General features: G+C 47.3%; 1 protein-coding gene across 1 annotated transcript; it reads right to left on the bottom strand.

Moving 5' to 3' along the window:
* Positions 1-517: 517 nt before the first annotated feature.
* EXOSC3 (exosome component 3) lies at positions 518-11,680 on the bottom strand. The gene is made up of 4 exons (XM_073652003.1): positions 11,365-11,680; positions 4,500-4,649; positions 3,390-3,541; positions 518-737 (listed from the first exon to the last, which is right to left on the bottom strand). Exons 1-4 carry the CDS (start codon positions 11,602-11,604, stop codon positions 533-535), a joined length of 747 nt encoding a protein of 248 aa, XP_073508104.1. The 5' UTR covers positions 11,605-11,680; the 3' UTR covers positions 518-532.
* Positions 11,681-19,192: the final 7,512 nt, after the last annotated feature.

The raw sequence follows: 19,192 nt of genomic DNA, 5'->3' as shown, positions 1-19,192 counted from the left end.
TTATCCTACTTGCTCGTATTCAGTCATAGGGGTGTGATTCTCACATTCAGTCATGGGGGGGGGGGGGCGCAGCATTCAGTCACTTCTGGTGCCGCCCATGTATTTGAATACTGCTCCTGGCAAGCGCTAAGTTTGAAGGGCGCATGCACACACGTTGGGCTGCTGGTCCGGCGCGTGCGCACCGAGGCTGTGTGATTACCGGCTTCACTGCGCACGAGTTGTCACCTGTGGCTCCCGGCACGTGCGCGGTCAATGTATCTTGCGGTCACCGCATGCACAGTGACCGCACAGCTTCAGTGCGCACGCGCCGGACCAGAGGCCCGACGTGTGCAAATGCATATGCGCCCCTCAAACCTAGCACTTGCTAGGACGTGACAGGTTCCCTTTAAGAATGAAGCAAACAAAACATTGTAATGGTTCTTACGAGCCAGGAAGCCAAAATAGTGAATTGTACACAATACTAGTAACAAAAATATTACTTTATTAAAACAAAAACAAAAATGTAAGATAGAAACTATGCATTTATATGGAGTTATACATTATCGGAGAACTTGGCAAAGACCTGTTTCCGCTGTACAGCAGTTAAATATTCACAAGCCTCCAGTATATTAGCTACAATTAAAGTCTGTTGGATGGTTTTGGCCTTAATCCATATTCTTCCATTCATGCCAATGACCAACTCCATTGGGAAGACATTCATTAGTTCCTGAATAATGTCATTCTGTGGGGTTAGAAGCCTAAATAGAAAAAGACCTGCAATTAGTCATCCACATTAAATGCTAATAGTAAAGTCAGTATGTTTTCAGATTTACAAAACCTGATCATTTCTCCCTATAACATCCCCTTAATGAGGTGGTCAATGGAATTTTTTGTAAATGCCTGACTGCTTTTATAGATATTCTCCTCCTCCTAGATTGCTTGCAGCAGGTCATCTGATGCTCACTTGGTCCTGCCGATGTCTGCTTATTGATACCATCGTCACCACACCAGCAATGGAAGCTCAGAAAAACAATGACTGCACGGGCATGTAAGGCTGTCTCCATTATCACTGCCTCCTTTCTCAGATTGGTGCAGTTATGGCATTGCCAAATTGTTTTGTCGCTATATTCTGAACCATAACTTTTGTTATTTTTTGCTCAATGTAGTATGAGAATTAGATTTTTCTGGTACTAGCTGTAGTCTTTATTTATATCATTATTTTAGGATCTATACAATTTTTTGATCCCTTTTTTAATAAATTTTTTTTTTTAGGAGGCAATATATACATTTTTACATCCTCCCATTAGTCAGTCCCCTAAGGCTGAGTTCACACGATGTGTTTTTCATGCGTTTCCGCTGCATTTTTGCAGTTGCGTAAACGCCGCGGAAACGCAGTAAAAACGCATGGTAGAAGGGCAGCAATGTTCCCCAATTGAAATCCGCATGTGCTGTGCCCATGATGCGGATTTTTCCGCAGCGTAAAAGCTGCGGTCAAAAATCCGCAGCATGTCAATTAATTTTGCGGAAACGCTGCTCTTTTGCCGCCATTGACTTGCATTAGACCGCATGGAATCCGCATCACTGTATATGTTGATGCGCTTTTCATGCGGTCTATTGTGCGGATGGTACCCGGGTGTGGATGAGAGGACTCTCATCCAGACCCAGGTACCATTAAAAAAAAAAAAAGAATAAAATAAAAAATATATATATTCTCACCTTCTGACGGCAGGCGCGCTCCTGCTTGGTTCCCGGCACTTCGGGTTTGAATGAAGAAGGACCTTCGCTGACGTCAGAGTCATGTGACGGGTCACGTGACGCTGACGTCGGAAGGTCCTAAAGTCTTCACTGCCGGCAGCCGGGACCGAGCGAAGCAGGACACCGGGGGCCATCAGAGGGTGAAGTATATATTTATTTTTTGACATTCACACACTATATAAATCCATGCCGGTTGCATGGATTTATATAGTGTGAAGTTGACAAGCACTTTCCAAGTGATGCTAAAATCGCTTGGGAAGCGCTTGTCAACCCGCATGCGGAAATGAAAGTGAAAACCGCTTCATTTCCGCATGTCCCTGGCAGGAAACCGCATGTACAATCCGCATGCGTTTTTTCCTGCCAGAGAGATGCAGAAACGCTCAGGAAAAAATCCTGAGCATTTCTGCATCGTGTGCACATACCCTTAGGGAGCTTGAAACTGTGGTCCCATAGTATTACTGATACTCTAGTATGGAAGTCTATTGTATAACTAGTAATCTCCTATGAAGCCCGGTCACAGGAGGCAATAGGGACCTTCAATAGGACTTCTACTGCCATGGCAATGGTGAGAAATGGAGGCAATACATGCTGGAAATGGCACCATTGGGATCACTACACTGTCCTGCTGTAAATGGAATTTAAGCGGCTAAACCGCAGCAAACGGTGGTGCTGTAAGAAGCAGGTGCTGGCTGTGTAAGGGTATGAACTAATGACTTCTAAATACCGGCGTAACCACGTTGTTTTAGGCTACGTTCCCACAATGAGCTTTTGGTGAGTTTTTCACCAGTGGATTTTCAACATCTAATGCAAGTCTATGGGGAAATTTAGCACAGAAACCAAAAACTGCAAGAGAACTTGACATGCTGCGGATATGAAACACGCACTGCAGGTCAGTTTATGAGGAGTAAAAAGAAGCACAGTGGGCAGGAGATTTCTATAAAGCCCATCCACTTTGCTGGAACTGTAAGATGCTGCATTTTTGATGCAGCAAATGTACGAAGTGTCAAAAACGCACCAAAAGCTCATTGTGGGAACGTAGCCTAAGAAACAGAAGATGCTTCAGAAGAACACCAATGGGGTTTTCCCTGAGGCATCTTTTCTGATGAATTTTCAGACATCATTTGCCACTGACATTTTATTTTTTATAAATTACAAATATAACAGTTGCGACTTCCTAACAGAAGCCACCAAAAGAATGGTCAGGTCACTTCTATTAGCCATTTCAAGGCTTTTGAAACCTGAAGCTAAAAATATGCACAGCAAGTTGTTTTGACATAGCAGTGCATCATGTTAATTACTTTTGCCATATTTTTTTTTAGCTCTCTCAGGCAGACTCCTCCTGGAAAAGATGGATACCCTAATATAGCTGGCAGGTGCTCCTGAGCCCACACAATACACCTACATCTAAAATGCAAATTACTTCTGGGAAGAGGTTAAGCCATGTTCACACTTGCGGCGAGACATTCCATGGGAGTTTCCATCCCTTTTGACGCCAAGATTAGCACCGCATGCAGTACTATTCTTGCTGTGAAAATTAAGGAACCCGTTATAAAAGTCAATACTCCCCATCATTCGCCGCTAGATGAATGTTCATGTTTTAAAGCCATGACGCCAGTGTGTGAAAAGCCCTGTTATACAAGTGTGGATTCTCTTACTTTCTCACAAGTCCCAAGGAAACTTTAAACATGAGGCCGTCCAATCCAATCACTCCCATCCCGTTTGCTTTACCAGAGCCATCAATACATGCCAACTCCGGCTCCATGTCTTTATTAGCAACAATGAACTGGCCATAGACGAGATCTCCAACCTGCAATAGGAGAATGATCAATACATAATTATTCACATTCATGAGGTTTTTACAATGGAATGGATTTGCACCAAAATCCACATGAAAAAAAAAAAAAAAAACGCTTCAACACTGCCTATGACAACTGCCCAATCATATAAAAAAAATAGAAAAGACATATAAAAAATATCAATTGCACTTCCTAAATTGATACAATATAAATATATTATAAACAAAAATCTAGACAAGATATCAAATCAATAAGATGGTTTCCCGTTTCCTAGGCCAAAAATTGGCACTGGGATACAACCCATATGACCGTCATTATATCCAACAGAGCCATGTAACAGGTAGATATCCGAGATAAGAGTGGACAACACTACCCCTAAAGTGATGTCAGGTAATATTCAGTAAAGAAAGGTGCAGTGCACATGTACAGACAATATAAAATGGCAAAAGAATATATCAAAGAAAGTAAAAACTATGTGCAATAATTTGCCATGTGTATAGTCACCAAGGTAAATTGGCTCACAGAAAAAGCATCATATGTATAGCCACAGGAGGTGGCTTCCTCTGTGACAAGTTCACTGGCAAGGCTTGTGCTTTATACACCAAACAGCTAGAAAAATAAATTACCTGGTGGTGGGCAAAGATGGACGCAGCATTCAGAGATATCAAGGTGCACATGTGCTAGACGCATGGTGAGGATATTAAGCTTCCCAATCATTGCAATGCAAACTGTAGCTCTACTGCACTAACACTTTTTTTCCCACATGATGCTTTAAACATTAAAAAACACGTCAATTCTTTGATGCAATTTCTGTTCCTAAATTGCAGCAAAACATGCATCAGAAACGTGCCAAAAACAGTTATTAAACCCCCTTAAACAATTTAAAGAAAAAAAACTGCCAAAAAAATATCTTGCCTGCATGTTTTTAGAAACTGTAGGTGTGGATTTTTAGGCCTGAAACATCCTCACCTTCACATTCGGTCTGTTCTTTTTGGTTGCACCTTCAAAAGCTAAAAACGATAATGACGCTTGATCACTGCCCGCAACATCCAGCCTGAATATATCCCCAGACTTCATAGTGACAATTCCAATAACATGGTCCCCCTTCACTGGAACGTACTGTAAGAAACATAGAGTTAGTGCCCTCATCTTCGAGGAAAGACACCAGGAATGGCACTGGTGGGGCTACAGCTCCAAGATGCCCATCGTTCACTAGGACAAAGCATCTAAAATGCTCCCTCCCCAGTTGGGTTATTTGGGGAGCTAAAAATATAGAATACACGTGTGTATACACCATCCGATCTGTCGCCTGGGTCCTGGCTACAGCGGGAGGACGTGGACATGAGCCTTGTGCTGCCATGTAAGCCAATCATCCTATCACACCGTAGAGGGGTCATAAGCATTCCTAATGTCTCAGTGAAATTGCATGCAGGGCGCTGTGGAGTCGGTAAGCCAAACCTCCGACTCCTCGATTTCCACGACTCCAACTCCCTCATACATGGCTCATGTTAAGTGATAAATAGTGTTGAGCCACCCCCGTAGTGTTCGGGTTCGGTTCGGTTCGTCGAACACCGGGATGTTCGAGGAACTGTTCGTCGAACTGTTCGTCGAACACCTTAGAACACCGTCGAACACCGTTAAAACCAATGGCAGGCAAACAAAAACACATAGAAACACATAGAAAACACCTGCAAAGGTGTCCAAAAGCTGACAAACTGCTCAGAAGACACTCTCTTTAAAAAAGCCGGCCGGCAAATTCAGCAGCGGCATACACCGGTACCCGACAATTTAGACAAGAAGGAATAGAGCATCACACATAGATTAGATAGATAGAAACATGTCAGTCACACATATAAGAAGCACAGTGACAGTGTTGGTTACTGCACTTGTCATTTAGTGTAAAGGATTTATTAAAAAAAATATTAGTGTTTTCATGCACCGTCTCTTTAAAAAAGCCGGCCGGCAATTCAGCATCTGTACCCGACAATTTAGAACAGAAAGAATAGAGCTTCACACATAGATTAGATAGATAGAAACATGTCAGTCACATATATAATAAGTACAGTGATAGTGTTGCTTACTATACTTGTCATTTAGTGTAAAGGATTTATTTAAAAAAATAATAGTGTTTTCATGCACTGTCTCTTTAAAAAAGCCGGCCGGCAATTCAGCAGCGGTACCCGACAATTTAGAAGAGAAAGATAGAGCATCACACATAGATTAGATAGATAGAAACATGTCAGTCACATATATATGAAGTACAGTGATAGTGTTGGTTACTGTACTTGTCATTTAGTATTAAAATAAAGGATTTATTATTAAAAAAATTGGCGTGGGGTTCCCCTTAATTTTAGGCTCTAGCGGAGGTTAAGCAGACGGCTGGGGCAGATGTTTGAAGCCTGGGAAGGGGGTAATACCCACGGAGCTTCCCAGGCTACTAATATCAGCCCCCAGCTGAATACATAGCCTTTACTAGCTATTAAAATGGGGGACCCCCCCCAAAAAATGACGTGGGGTCCCCCCTAATTTAATAGCTAGCAAAGGCTAGGCAGACAGCTGGGGGCTGATATTAATAGCCCAGGAAGGGAGCCATGAATATTGGCCCCCTCCCAGGCTAGAAACACCAGCCGTCAGCCGCCCCAGAAATGGCGCATTCATAGGATGCGCCAATTCTGGCACTTAGCCTCGCTCTTCCACGCTGCCCTGGTGCGGTGGCAGGGGGTAATAGGGTTGGGGTTGATGTCAGCTTATAATGCCAGCTGACATCAAGCCCAGGTTAGTAATGGAGAGGCGTCTATAAGACACCCCCATTACTAACCCCATAGTCAAAGTTAAAAAAAACACAAACACCCAGAATAAAGTCCTTTAATTGAAATAAAGACACAATCCTTTATTGTTCTAAATTAAACTCTACTTACCATCACACCCATTCCAGCTGAAGCCAACGATCTCCTGCAATAAAAGAAAAATAATAAAGCAAACTCATCCTTACCTTTCCAAGGTTCCCACGACAGCTTCAGCTCTGCTACATCGAGATGACAGGCTGGACCGCAGCAGAACGCTGCCATCCAGCCTGTCATCCCGCAGACACTGAGAAGCGCAGGCTTGCTTGCGCTGCTCAGCGTCTCTCTGTGACGACATCCAGATGAGCCGAGTTCATGTCCAATGAACTCGGCTCACCTCATGCACGTCACTGACAGCGTGGGAAAATTCTCACGCTGAAGCGCTGATTGCAGGAGAATTTTCCCACGCTGTCAGTGACGTGCAGGAGGTGAGCTGAGTTCATTGGACATGAGCTCACCTCATGCACATCACTGACAGCGTGGGAGAATTCTCCTGCACTCAGCACTTCAGCGTGAGAATTTTCCCACGCTGTCAGTGACGTGCATGAGGTGAGCCGAGTTCATTGGACATGACCTCGGCTCATCTGGATGCCGTCACAGCGAGACAGTGAGGAGCGCAAGCATGCCTGCGCTTCTCAGTGTCTGCGGGATGACAGACTGGATGGCAGCGTTCTGCTGCGGTCCAGCCAGTCATCTCGATGTAGCAGAGCTGAAGCTGTCGTGGGAACCATGGAAAGGTAAGGATGAGGTTGGTTTATTATTTTTCTTTTATTGCAGGAGATCGTTGGCTTCAGCTGGAATGGGTGTGATGGTAAGTATGGTTTAATTTAGAACAATAAAGAATTGTGTCTTTATTTCAATTAAAGGACTTTATTCTGGGTGTTGTGTTTTTTTTAAATACTTTACTAGAAATTCATGGCGGTCATGTCTAATACTGGCGTGACCCCATGAATTTTGGGCTTGGGGCCAGCTGATAATACCAAGCTGGCCCTAACCCCTTTATTACCCAGTGAGCCACCGCACCAGGGCCCTGGATGAGTTGGGTACAGCGCCAGAAGATGGCGCTTCTATGAACGCGCCATTTTCCGGGGTGGCTGCGGACTGCAATTTGTAGCGGGGGGGGGGCCCAGAAAGCTTGGGCCTCCCTGCGCTGCAGATTCCAGCCCCCAGCTGCCTAGTTGTACCTGGCTGGACACAAAAATAGGGCGAAGCCCCACGTACTTTTTTTTTAATTATTTCATGAAATTCATGAAATAATTAAGAAAAAAAGGGCTTCCCTATATTGTTGTGTCCGGCCAGGTATAAATAGGCAGCTGGTGGATGGGGGCAGCCCGTTCCTGCCTGCTGTACCTGGCTGGACACAAATATAGTGCGAAGCCCCACTTCAATTTTTTTTAATTATTTCATGAAATTCATGAAATAATTAAGAAAAAAAGGGCTTCCCTATATTGTTGTGTCCGGCCAGGTACAAATAGGCAGCTGGTGGATGGGGGCAGCCCGTTCCTGCCTGCTGTACCTGGCTGGACACAAATATAGTGCGAAGCCCCACTTCAATTTTTTTTAATTATTTCAGGAAATTCATGAAATAATTTAAAAAAAATTGACGTGGGGCTTCGCACTATATTTGTGTCCAGCCAGGTACAGCAGGCAGGAACGGGCTGCCCCCAACCACCAGCTGCCTATTTGTACCTGGCCGGACACAACAATATAGGGAAGCCCTTTTTTTCTTAATTATTTCATGAAATAATTTAAAGAAAATTGACGTGGGGCTTCGCCCTGTTTTTGTGTCCAGCCAGGTACAACTAGGCAGCTGGGGGCTGGAATCCGCAGCGCAGGGAGGCCCAAGCTTTCTGGGCCACCCCCGCTGCAAATTGCAGTCCGCAGCCACCCCGGAAAATGGCGCGTTCATAGAAGCGCCATCTTCTGGCGCTGTACCCAACTCATCCAGGGCCCTGATGCGGTGGCTCACTGGGTAATAAAGGGGTTAGGGCCAGCTTGGCATTATCAGCTGGCCCTAAGCCCGAAATTCATGGGGTCACGCCAATATTAGACATGACCACCATGAATTTCTAGTAAAGTATTTAAAAAAAACACAACACCCAGAAAAAAGTCCTTTAATTGAAATAAACACACAATTCTTTATTGTTCTAAATTAAACCATACTTACCATCACGCCCATTCCAGCTGAAGCCAACGATCTCCTGAAATAAAAGAAAAATAATAAAGCAACATCATCCTTACCTTTCCATGGTTCCCATGACAGCTTCAGCTCTGCTACATCGAGATGACAGGCTGGACCGCAGCAGAACGCTGCCATCCAGCCTGTCATCCCGCAGACACTGAGAAGCGCAGGCTTGCTTGCGCTCCACAGTGTCTCTCTGTGAGGGCATCCAGATGAGCCGAGTTAATGTCCAATGAACTCGGCTCACCTCATGCACGTCACTGACAGCGTGGGAAAATTCTCCTGCACTCAGCGCTTCAGCGTGGGAGAATTCTCACACTGAAGCGCTGAGTGCAGGAGAATTCTCCCACGCTGTCAGTGACGTGCAGGAGGTGAGCTGAGTTCATTGGACATGAGCTCACCTTATGCACGTCACTGACAGCGTGGGAAAATTCTCCTGCACTCAGCGCTTCAGCGTGGGAGAATTCTCACACTGAAGCGCTGAGTGCAGGAGAATTTTCCCACGCTGTCAGTGACGTGCATGAGGTGAGCCGAGTTCATTGGACATGAACTCGGCTCATCTGGATGTCGTCACAGAGAGACGCTGAGCAGCGCAAGCATGCCTGCGCTTCTCAGTGTCTGCGGGATGAGAGGCTGGATGGCAGCGTTCTGCTGCGGTCCAGCCTGTCATCTCGATGTAGCAGAGCTGAAGCTGTCGTGGGAACCATGGAAAGGTAAGGATGAGGTTGCTTTATTATTTTTCTTTTATTGCAGGAGATCGTTGGCTTCAGCTGGAATGGGCGTGACGGTAAGTATGGTTTAATTTAGAACAATAAAGGATTGTGTCTTTATTTCAATTAAAGGACTTTATTCTGGGTGTTTGTGTTTTTTTTAACTTTGACTATGGGGTTAGTAATGGGGGTGTCTTATAGACGCCTCTCCATTACTAACCTGGGCTTGATGTCAGCTGGCATTATAAGCTGACATCAACCCCAACCCTATTACCCCCTGCCACCGCACCAGGGCAGCGTGGAAGAGCGAGGCTAAGTGCCAGAATTGGCGCATCCTATGAATGCGCCATTTCTGGGGCGGCTGACGGCTGGTGTTTCTAGCCTGGGAGGGGGCCAATATTCATGGCTCCCTTCCTGGGCTATTAATATTAGCCCCCAGCTGTCTGCCTAGCCTTTGCTAGCTATTAAATTAGGGGGGACCCCACGTCATTTTTTTTGGGGGGTCCCCCATTTTAATAGCTAGTAAAGGCTATGTATTCAGCTGGGTGCTGATATTAGTAGCCTGGGAAGCTCCGTGGGTATTACCCCCTTCCCAGGCTTCAAACATCTGCCCCAGCCGTCTGCTTAACCTCCGCTAGAGCCTAAAATTAAGGGGAACCCCACGCCAATTTTTTTAATAATAAATCCTTTATTTTAATACTAAATGACAAGTACAGTAAGCAACACTGTCACAGTACTTCATATATATGTGACTGACATGTTTCTATCTACCTAATCTATGTGTGATTCTCTATTCTTTCTGTTATAAATTGTCGGGTACAGATGCTGAATTGCCGGCCGGCTTTTTTAAAGAGACGGTGCACGAAAACACTATTATATTTTTTAATAAATCCTTTACACTAAATGACAAGTACAGTAAGCAACACTGTCACTGTACTTCGTATATATGTGGCTGACATGTTTCTATCTATCTAATCTATGTGTGATTCTCTATTCCTTCTATTCTAAATTGTCGGGTACAGATGCTGAATTGCCAGCCGGCTTTTTTAAAGAGACGGTGCATGAAAACACTATTATTTTTTTTGATAAATCCTTTACACTAAATGACAAGTATAGTAAGCAACTCTGTCACTGTACTTCATATAGATGTGACTGACATGTTTCTATCTATCTAATCTATGTGAGAAGCTCTATTCTTTCGGTTCTAAATTGTCGGGTACCGGTGTATGCCGCTGCTGAATTGCCGGCTTTTCATGTTTCACTGTGAGCACTGTTCCCATCGATTTGGGCAATCACTGTAATGCCACAACCACCATGGCTGTGGCATTACAGTGAGTGGCAGACAATCCCTGCATGATTGGTGCTCTAAATAGCGCCAGACATGCAGGACACGCTTTTGGTGCACGAACAGTTATCGAACATAACCTCGAACAGCCGAATTTTTTGCAAATCGTTCGGGTTCGTCGAACAACTCGAACACCGCCCAAAACAGCTCGAATTTGAGATTGGCGAACAGTTCTAGTCGAACACCGCTCATCTCTAGTGATAAATTTACTGCAGCACAGATTCATCTCAGCTAAAAGTCTAGACCCTTAGATCAGGAATAGGACAGACATTTATAGGACCTTTCATAACTTTCCCAGATTCTTATGAAAAAATATTCCCCACAAAATTCATTGAACTACTGTACCCAATTTATTATATATTTTAGGAGTCGGTCCCTTTTATACTGACTCCACAGCCCTGTCTATGGGTGCGGCTCATACACATGGGACCCCCACCAATTATCAAGACATCTTACTGATGGGAGTAGCCCTTTAATAAATTTGTATATTCAGGTCTTTGTGGCAGAAATTTGTCTCCTTTTCATACATTTAAAAACGAAAAGCCCATTGCAGAGATTATCTGCCAGTGCGGCCATACAGGGCCGAGTCATTCTTATCGTACACCTTATGTTGGGACCCCACTAATAGTAAGGATCCAGGCCATAGCCATACACTGTGACCTCACAGCTCTGAAGCCCGGACTATGCGCCATCACATGGCTGGGAGCTGTGCGCGGTCTCCGTCCTGTGGGGAGTACACTAGGAGCACCATTACCCTCTTCTGATGCGAGTCCACCCAGTACACTGCCGGCTCCCGCTGGCGCAGGAGCCCACACTTTGTCACTTGCAGGTCCTCTCCGTGGCGCATCAGCCCCGGGCCACACACCACCCGCATGCGCCTAGTATCGGAGGCGGCAGCGGAGAGGGAGAGCGGGGCGTCTGCAGCCTGCACCGGGAGAAGGAGCACATCACCCGGTAACACCACCTGACCCACGACGTCCTGCACAGACGACATGCTGCCGGCCTACAAAGGAGCGGGTACAGGACCTGTGATGATGTCACGAGCACGTGGTTAGTCACGTGTGCAGGAGACGGCCTTAGGAAGCTCACGTGACCTGTATACGGTAGTCCGCTCAGTGTGTGGTCACAGGAGAGGTCTGAAGTTGGTCTCATACAGCTGGCATCAACGTGGGCACATGGCCATTTTGTAATGATATGGACAACTTGTATTTTAAAGGGTTAAATGACCTTGATCCACTGCTCTCACAGGACCAGCGCACAAACAGGGATGTCCCCATCAAACTCCGTACACTACGGGCCAGCCAAGGGAGGTCTGAGGGTCACAGTTGGCATCAAAATGGGCAACAAGACTGTGCTTAATGATTTGAATAATAGTTGGTGTTTTTAGAGGGTTAAGTGACTTTGGGCCACTGATGGCACGTGGTCCACTCACAAAGTCATTGAATCCTTTTAAAACACCAGTGATTAATTCAACTCTGTAAAAATTAGGCAGTGTACCCACTTTTCTGCCAGCTATTATGGCCAGAACCAGTTTGTGCCAGGCTGGAGTAACCCTAACTCTCATCTGTGTGTGGCTCATGTGAGGTCAGTGGCCCAAAGTCATTTAACTCTTTAAAAACACCAGTTACTGCTAGAAATCAGTAAAACATGGTCATTTGTCAGCTTTGATGCCAGCTGTAATGCTCATGGTTGGCCTAGAGCTGATACGGGGTGAGATCAGTGTCTCAATGTCGTCTAACACTTTAAAAAACAGCTACGTATTTGAATCCATGATAATTGTCTGTCTGCCTACTTCTGTGCTAGCAGGAATGCCCAGATCCCACTTGGGCCAGCCTGGAGTATATAATTCAGCTCACCACTCCTGTGTGTGAGATAAGTATCCTAGGAGACTCCCAGGGCAGACAGTCTGTGGTCTGGGTGTGAGGATCGGAGTAGGCACTGGTCTGGCTTCCAGGTCAAATAGTGCTCAATGGTCCAAAAGGGGATGTTCTTGCAGAAGCTTCTGAACCATTGACAGCCTGGACAACCCTAAACAGCTATTCAACACTTTCAATTCTCTCCTCCGTCCCCCAGCTCCTCCTCCCTCGCCTCTCATCTCAGCCGAAGACTTTGCCTCATTCTTCAAGCAGAAGATTGACATCATCAGACAAAGCTTTCACCTAAAGTCCCAGCGCTCCCTCCTCATATCTACTCAACCCTCCTCCTCCAAAACCAGCTTCTCCACCATTACTTAAGATCAGCTTTCCTCTTTACTCTCCAAATCACACCTCACCACCTGCGAACTTGACCCAGTCCCGTCCCACCTCATCCCTAACCTCACCACAGCCTTCATCCCAACCCTAACCCACTTTTTCAACCTGTCACTAACAACTGGTGTCTTCCCCTCATGCTTCAAACATGCCTCGATCACACCCATCTTCAAAAAGCCGTCCCTTGACCCATCCTCTGTGTCTAGCTATCGCCCCATATCACTTCTCTCCTATGCCTCAAAACTACTGGAACAACACGTCCACCTTGAACTGTCCTCCCACCTCTCCTCATGCTCCCTTTTTGACCGCATCACTCCACTGAAACTGCCCTGACTAAAGTCACCAACGACCTACTAACCGCCAAATCCAAGCGACATTACTCTGTCCTCCTCCTATCGTCTGCCTTTGACACAATCGACCATTCCCTTTTTACTGCAGACTCTCCTATCTCTCGGAATCACAGACTTGGCCCTATCTTGGATCTCCTCATACCTAACAGACCGGACATTCAACGTCTCCCACTCACACACCACCTCCTCATCTCGCCCCCTATCTGTCTGTGTCCCCCAAGGTTCAGTTCTAGGGCCCCTGCTCTTCTCAATCTATACCTTTGGCCTTGGACAGCTCATAGAGTCCTATGGTTTTCAGTATAACCTCTATGATGAACACACAGATCTACCTCTCAGGAACCGATATCTCCTCCATACTAACCAGAATCCCACAATGTCTGTCCACTTTCATCCTTCTTCTCTGACAGATTTCTAAAACTTAACATGGATAAAACAGAATTCATCATCTTTCCACTGTCTCACTCAACCCCCCCATCTGACCTATCCATCAAAGTTAATGACTGCCCACTTTCCCCAGTAACACAAGCTCGCTGCCTCGGTATAACCCTGGACTCTAATCTCTCCTTCAAACCACATATCCAAGCCCTCTCCACTTCCTGCCGACCCCAACTCAGAAATATCTCCCGGATCCGCACATTCCTCAGATAAGACTCCGCAAAAGCACTAGTGCATGCCCTCATCATCTCCCGCCTCGACTACTGCAACCTCCTGCTCTTTGGCCTCCCTTCTAACACTCTCGCACCCTTCCAATCTATCCTAAACTCTGTTGCCCGACTAATCTACCTGTCCCCTCGCTATTCCCCGGCCTCTCCTCTCTGTCAATCCCTTCACTGGCTCCCTATTGTCCAGAGACTCCAGTTCAAAATCCTAACCACGGCATACAAAGCCATCCACAACCTGTCTCCTCCATACATCTGTGACCTAGTCTCCCGATACTTACCTGCATGAAGCCTCTGATCCTCACAAGATCTCCTGCTCTACTCCCCTCTTCTCTCCTCTTCCCACAATCGTATACAAGATTTCTCCTGTGCATCTCCGCTACTCTTTATCTCTCTACCCCAACACATCAGACTCTCGCCTACCATGGATATCTTTAAAAGTAACTAGTGTTGAGCGAGCACTAAAATGCTCAGGTGCTCGAAGCTCGGGCCTAGCTCGCCGTGATACTCGGGTGCTCGACCCGAGCAACGAACCCAATGTTAGTCTATGGAAGACCCGAGCATTTTTGCGGCGGCACCCCCAGCAGTCTTTTAAAAGCCTAACAAGTGCCCAAAACGATAGTGACAGTGCTCAAATGACACGGGGACAGCATGGGGATTGCCCCAGGAAGCATTTCTGACCCCCAGGTCACTGCTGTCAACAACGTGGTCTGAGGTATTAAGCCACTTTTAAGGGCTCACAATAAAACGTTCAAAAACGAAACTGAAACTGCTTTCCTGTGAAATATGTTAAGGAAGTTCCTTTCCAGGGTAAAGACTTGTGTATAAGGTAAAATAAATAACCCCCCAAAAAAATACTCCTCCACACCTTGGGCTTTGTTCACAAGTAGCATTTTTTATGCGTTTTTGCACTTTTGTATTGCTTTCAACCGTGACAAATGCATTCACCGGGAAATGTCATTTTAACATTTTACAATCTTATCTGGCCATGTGCTGTGTGGCGCATACAGTGCTGAAAAGACATGGGAACAGCATAGGGAAGACCCCTGGAAGCATCTCTGACACCCAGGTCACTGCCTAAAAGTATGCCCATCAGAAGTGATCCTTGCCGCATCAGAAGATGCAGACTTGCAACTATCCCCGTGCAAGTCCTTGTCCCAGGGCAGTGTTCAATTGTACCTCCCCCATTCCTTGCAATTCAAGCGCAAATATGCAGCCTGCCACCCACCGACCCCCAGGCTGCAATACCATACTGCTAGCTTGCACTTGAAATGGGGCCTTTTAGTTAGGAGGAGGCTGAAGCTGGCCACTAGCTCATGGCTGCTTCGGCAGCGAGGTCTCCATACTCAGTCCTCAGCCGCCACTATTTGTCCCGGTAACCTTCCCCACACTTTTCTTAGCCTTGCCGGTGTTATGCACACGCCCGGACTGACTGGCGTGTGCGTGTTTAGTGATCCCACTGGACCATGAACCGGAGAGTGCCTGGAGGGGCGTAACTAAGTATGTACCCGATCCGACCAAGGTCGCACGACGGCTAACGACGCCAGTGCACCAGGGAGGAACCGAGCAGAGGGACCAGGTGCTACTCCAGGTCAGACCCTGGACACGGCTGTTGACCCACACCGGAGAATACAGGAACAGGCAGGTTAGGATGGCACACTGACTGGTGGGTATAGGCAGGTATGCAGACAGGAGGGCACTGGTAAGCACGACGTATGCAGGCAGGGAGTACTGGCAAGCACGGCTGGAGTGCCGACAGGGAGGCACTAGCAGGTTGGAGCACAGACTGGATTAAGTCCAGTACAGACTGGGACTCAAGAACAGAACCGCAGATGCGGTAGACAAGCAGAGCAGAGCGAGACCGCCGGAGCGGTGAACAAGAGCAGAGCAGGGCGAGGCCGCCGAAGCGGTGAGCAAGAGCAGAGCGAGACCGCCTGAAGCGGTGAGCAAAGGCAGGGCAGAGCGAGACCGCTTGGAGCGGTGAGCAAAGGCAGAGCAGAGCGAGACCGCCGGAGCGGTGAACAAGAGCAGAGCAGGGCGAGGCTGCCGGAGCGGTGAGCAAGAGCAGAGCGAGACCGCGTGGAGCGGTGAGCAAAGGCAGAGCGAGGCCGCCTGGAGCGGTGAGCAAAGGCAGAGCGAGACCGCCTGGAGCGGTGAGCAAAAGCAGAGCAGAGCGAGACCGCCTAGAGCGGTGAGCAAAGGCAGAACGAGACCGCCTTGAGTGGTGAGCAAAGGCAGAGCAGAGTGAGACCGCCTAGAGCGGTGAGCAAAGGCAGAGCAGAGAGAGACCACCTGGAGCGTTGAGCAAGGCAGAGCGGGCAGGAACCGCCGGAGCGGTGAGCAAGGCAGAGCAGGCAAAAACCGCCGGAGCGGTGAGCAAGGCAGAGCAGGCAAGAACCGCCGGAGCGGTGAGCAAGGCAGAGCAGGCAAGAACCGCCGGAGCGGTGAGCAAGGCAGAGCAGGCAAGAACCACCGGAGCGGTGAGCAAGGCAGAGCAGGCAAGAACCGCTGGAGCGGTGAGCAAGGCAGAGCAGGCAAGAACCGCCGGAGCGGTGAGCAAGGCAGAGCAGGCAAGAACCACCGGAGCGGTGAGCAAGGCAGAGCAGGCAGGAACCGCCGGAGCAGTGAGCAAGGCAGAGCAGAGGGGACAGGGCTCTGTTCACACGGAACAGACTGGAAGGGAAAGGCAGAACCAGATACACACAAGATACTTGCAATGAAGTAGCGAGTGGAGTCTAAACTCACAAACGGAAGTACAGCGACAACGAGTAGGAGTTAGGTGCAGGTACAGACTCTGCAGAAAAAGGGAAGGTACAGACATAGAGAAAAACAAGAAACAGGCTAGGAGAGTGTTCAGACAGGCCTGGAAATACAGCCTCCAGGAAGGCAGACAGGCAGGAGAAACAAAATAGGACCTGGCACATTCAGAGTAAAGGAGCACACTGAATGAAGAAGTTGCTCAGGCATCAGCTTCCAGGTGAAGCTGGTTTAAATATCCAGTGACTGACAGCAATAGGCTGAGGACGCATTAGGGGTGTGCCCACAGCAGCTACAAGAAACAGGAAGTGACCGGGCCGCCGCCCTAAGCAGTCAGAACAGAGACAGACAGCATGGAAAGAAGTCAGGCTAGCAGACTGGACTGATGATCAAGTTTGCGATCTTGCATAGTGGGAGATGGTGCCCTATGCAAGAACGCCGCCAGGTATGTTACAGCCGGCTTTAGGGCAGCATTGGACGAGCCCAACAGAGAAACAGACTCCTCCGGTGGGCCCTGGCTTCTCCATCAGGGGAGTTGAGAGTGCCAAGGTGAGGAGCATGATGATGATAGAAGTTAGCATCTGCTTTTTTTTCTTGGAATGCAAGCGCATGTATGTAGTAGCGGCTAGGCCTGGGGTGGTCAGCGTTTTGGCGCATATCCTACCTCCTCTGAGGATTGCTGGATGTTTTCCTGCTACTTTCCCAGTTCTATGACTCCCATTAAAACAAAGCTTCTGGTGATAACTGATGGATGAGGTGGCGGCAAAGGAGAAAGAGCAGGAGAAACAGGGACCATTCACATCAATATCAGGCCAGTCAACCACACATGTCTTGTAGGATATGTTTCTGTACCAAAAAGAGCGGTTCGGCTACACAGTTATAGGGCATACAGTGAGTGCAATGCCTATCAACAATTTGGAGGCACTCCAATGCCTCTTGGAAGTGACATGGAGGTCAGAGGGCCTTAACTAAACCATTTTTTCCATTTATAGCAACTGGGTCTCCTGTGCACTGTTGGCCTAAGCAGTGAATGGAAGGCTTTCCAAAAATTATGAGGAACTGCCCCTTGAAACAGATCTGGATTACAGCGTACTAAAAACCTTCTACCCATTATTGGGGAGTGGGTCTCCCTTAGTGTTCGCCTATGCATTGAAAAGCAAAAGCTGACTAAAATTAGGAGGAAATGCAATGCCCGTTGGAAGAGTCGTGGAGGTCGCAGTAGCTTAACAAGACCGTTGTAATGCCCCTCGGAAGAGACGTGGAGGTCACAGTAGCTTAACAAGACGGTTTTAATGCCCCTCGGAAGAGACGTGGAGGTCGCAGTAGCTTAACAAGACTGTTTTAATACCCCTTGGAAAAGTGGTGGAGATCACAGTAGCTTAACAAGATGGTTTTAATGCCCCTCGGAAGAGACGTGGAGGTCACAGTAGCTTAACAAGACATTTTTAATGCCCCTTGGAAAAGTGGTGGAGGTCGCAGTAGCTTAACAAGATGGTTTTAATGCCCCTCGGAAGAGACATGGAGGTCCCAGTAGCTTAACAAGACGCTTTTAATGCCCCTCGGAAGAGACATGGAGGTCCCAGTAGCTTAACAAGACGCCTTTAATGCCCCTCGAAAGAGACATGGAGGTCCAAGTAGCTTAACAAGACGGTTTTAATGCCCCTCGGAAGAGACGTGGAGGTCGCAGTAGCTTAACAAGACGGTTTTAATGCCCCTTACAAGAGCCATACAGTACAGCATATTACAAACATTATTCCCATTATTGGGGAGTGGGTCTCCCATTGTCTTTGCCTATGCCTTCCAAGCAAAAGATGACAAAAATTAGGACGGAGGAACTTGCAATGCCCCTTACAAGAGCCATGCAGTACAGCATATTACAAACATTATTCCCATTATTGGGTAGTGGGTCTCCCATAGTCTTTGCCTATGCCTTCCAAGCAAAAGATGACAAAAATAAGGACGGAGGAACTTTCAATTATGGCAACATGGACCACGGTCACCCTGGTAGTATAGTGGTGGTAGAGGCTGAGGATAAGGAGAAGAACAAAAAACAGCTGAAATGAGGAAGCGTATACCCTTGTGTGGGTGTGAAGTGGTGCATGTGAATACACCTCCCAAAATAACACAGTGGATTTGACTTTACGTTACTCTGCTGTCATTTGGTGGTGATGAGAAGTCTGGCCCAATCCAGCCCTTGTTCATTTTGATAAGGATAAGCTTGTCAGCATTGTCAGTTGACAGGCGAGTGCGCTTATCAGTTATAATTCCCCCAGCGGCACTAAAAACACGCTCCGATAACACGCTAGCGGCAGGGCAGGCCAGGACCTCCAAGGCGTACAGAGCGAGTTCATTCCAAGTGTCCAGCTTGGATACTCAATAATTAAAAGGCACAGAAGAATCACGGAGGATGCTGGTACGGTCGGAAAGGTACTCCCTCACCATCTTTTGAAACTTTCTACTCCTTGTGAGAGTACCCCGCGCCTCAGGGTCTGTCCGAAGGGAGGGTCTGAGAAAACTGTCCCAGAACGTTGACAGTGTTCCCCTGCCTCTGCTGGATTGGAGTTGCG

The sequence above is a fragment of the Phyllobates terribilis genome, unplaced genomic scaffold (genome assembly GCF_046119375.1).
Source record: "Phyllobates terribilis strain yellow unplaced genomic scaffold, ASM4611937v1 Scaffold_1__5_contigs__length_1240528914, whole genome shotgun sequence".
Lineage (NCBI taxonomy): Eukaryota > Metazoa > Chordata > Amphibia > Anura > Dendrobatidae > Phyllobates > Phyllobates terribilis.
This window is presented reverse-complemented; position numbering and strand designations above follow the sequence as displayed.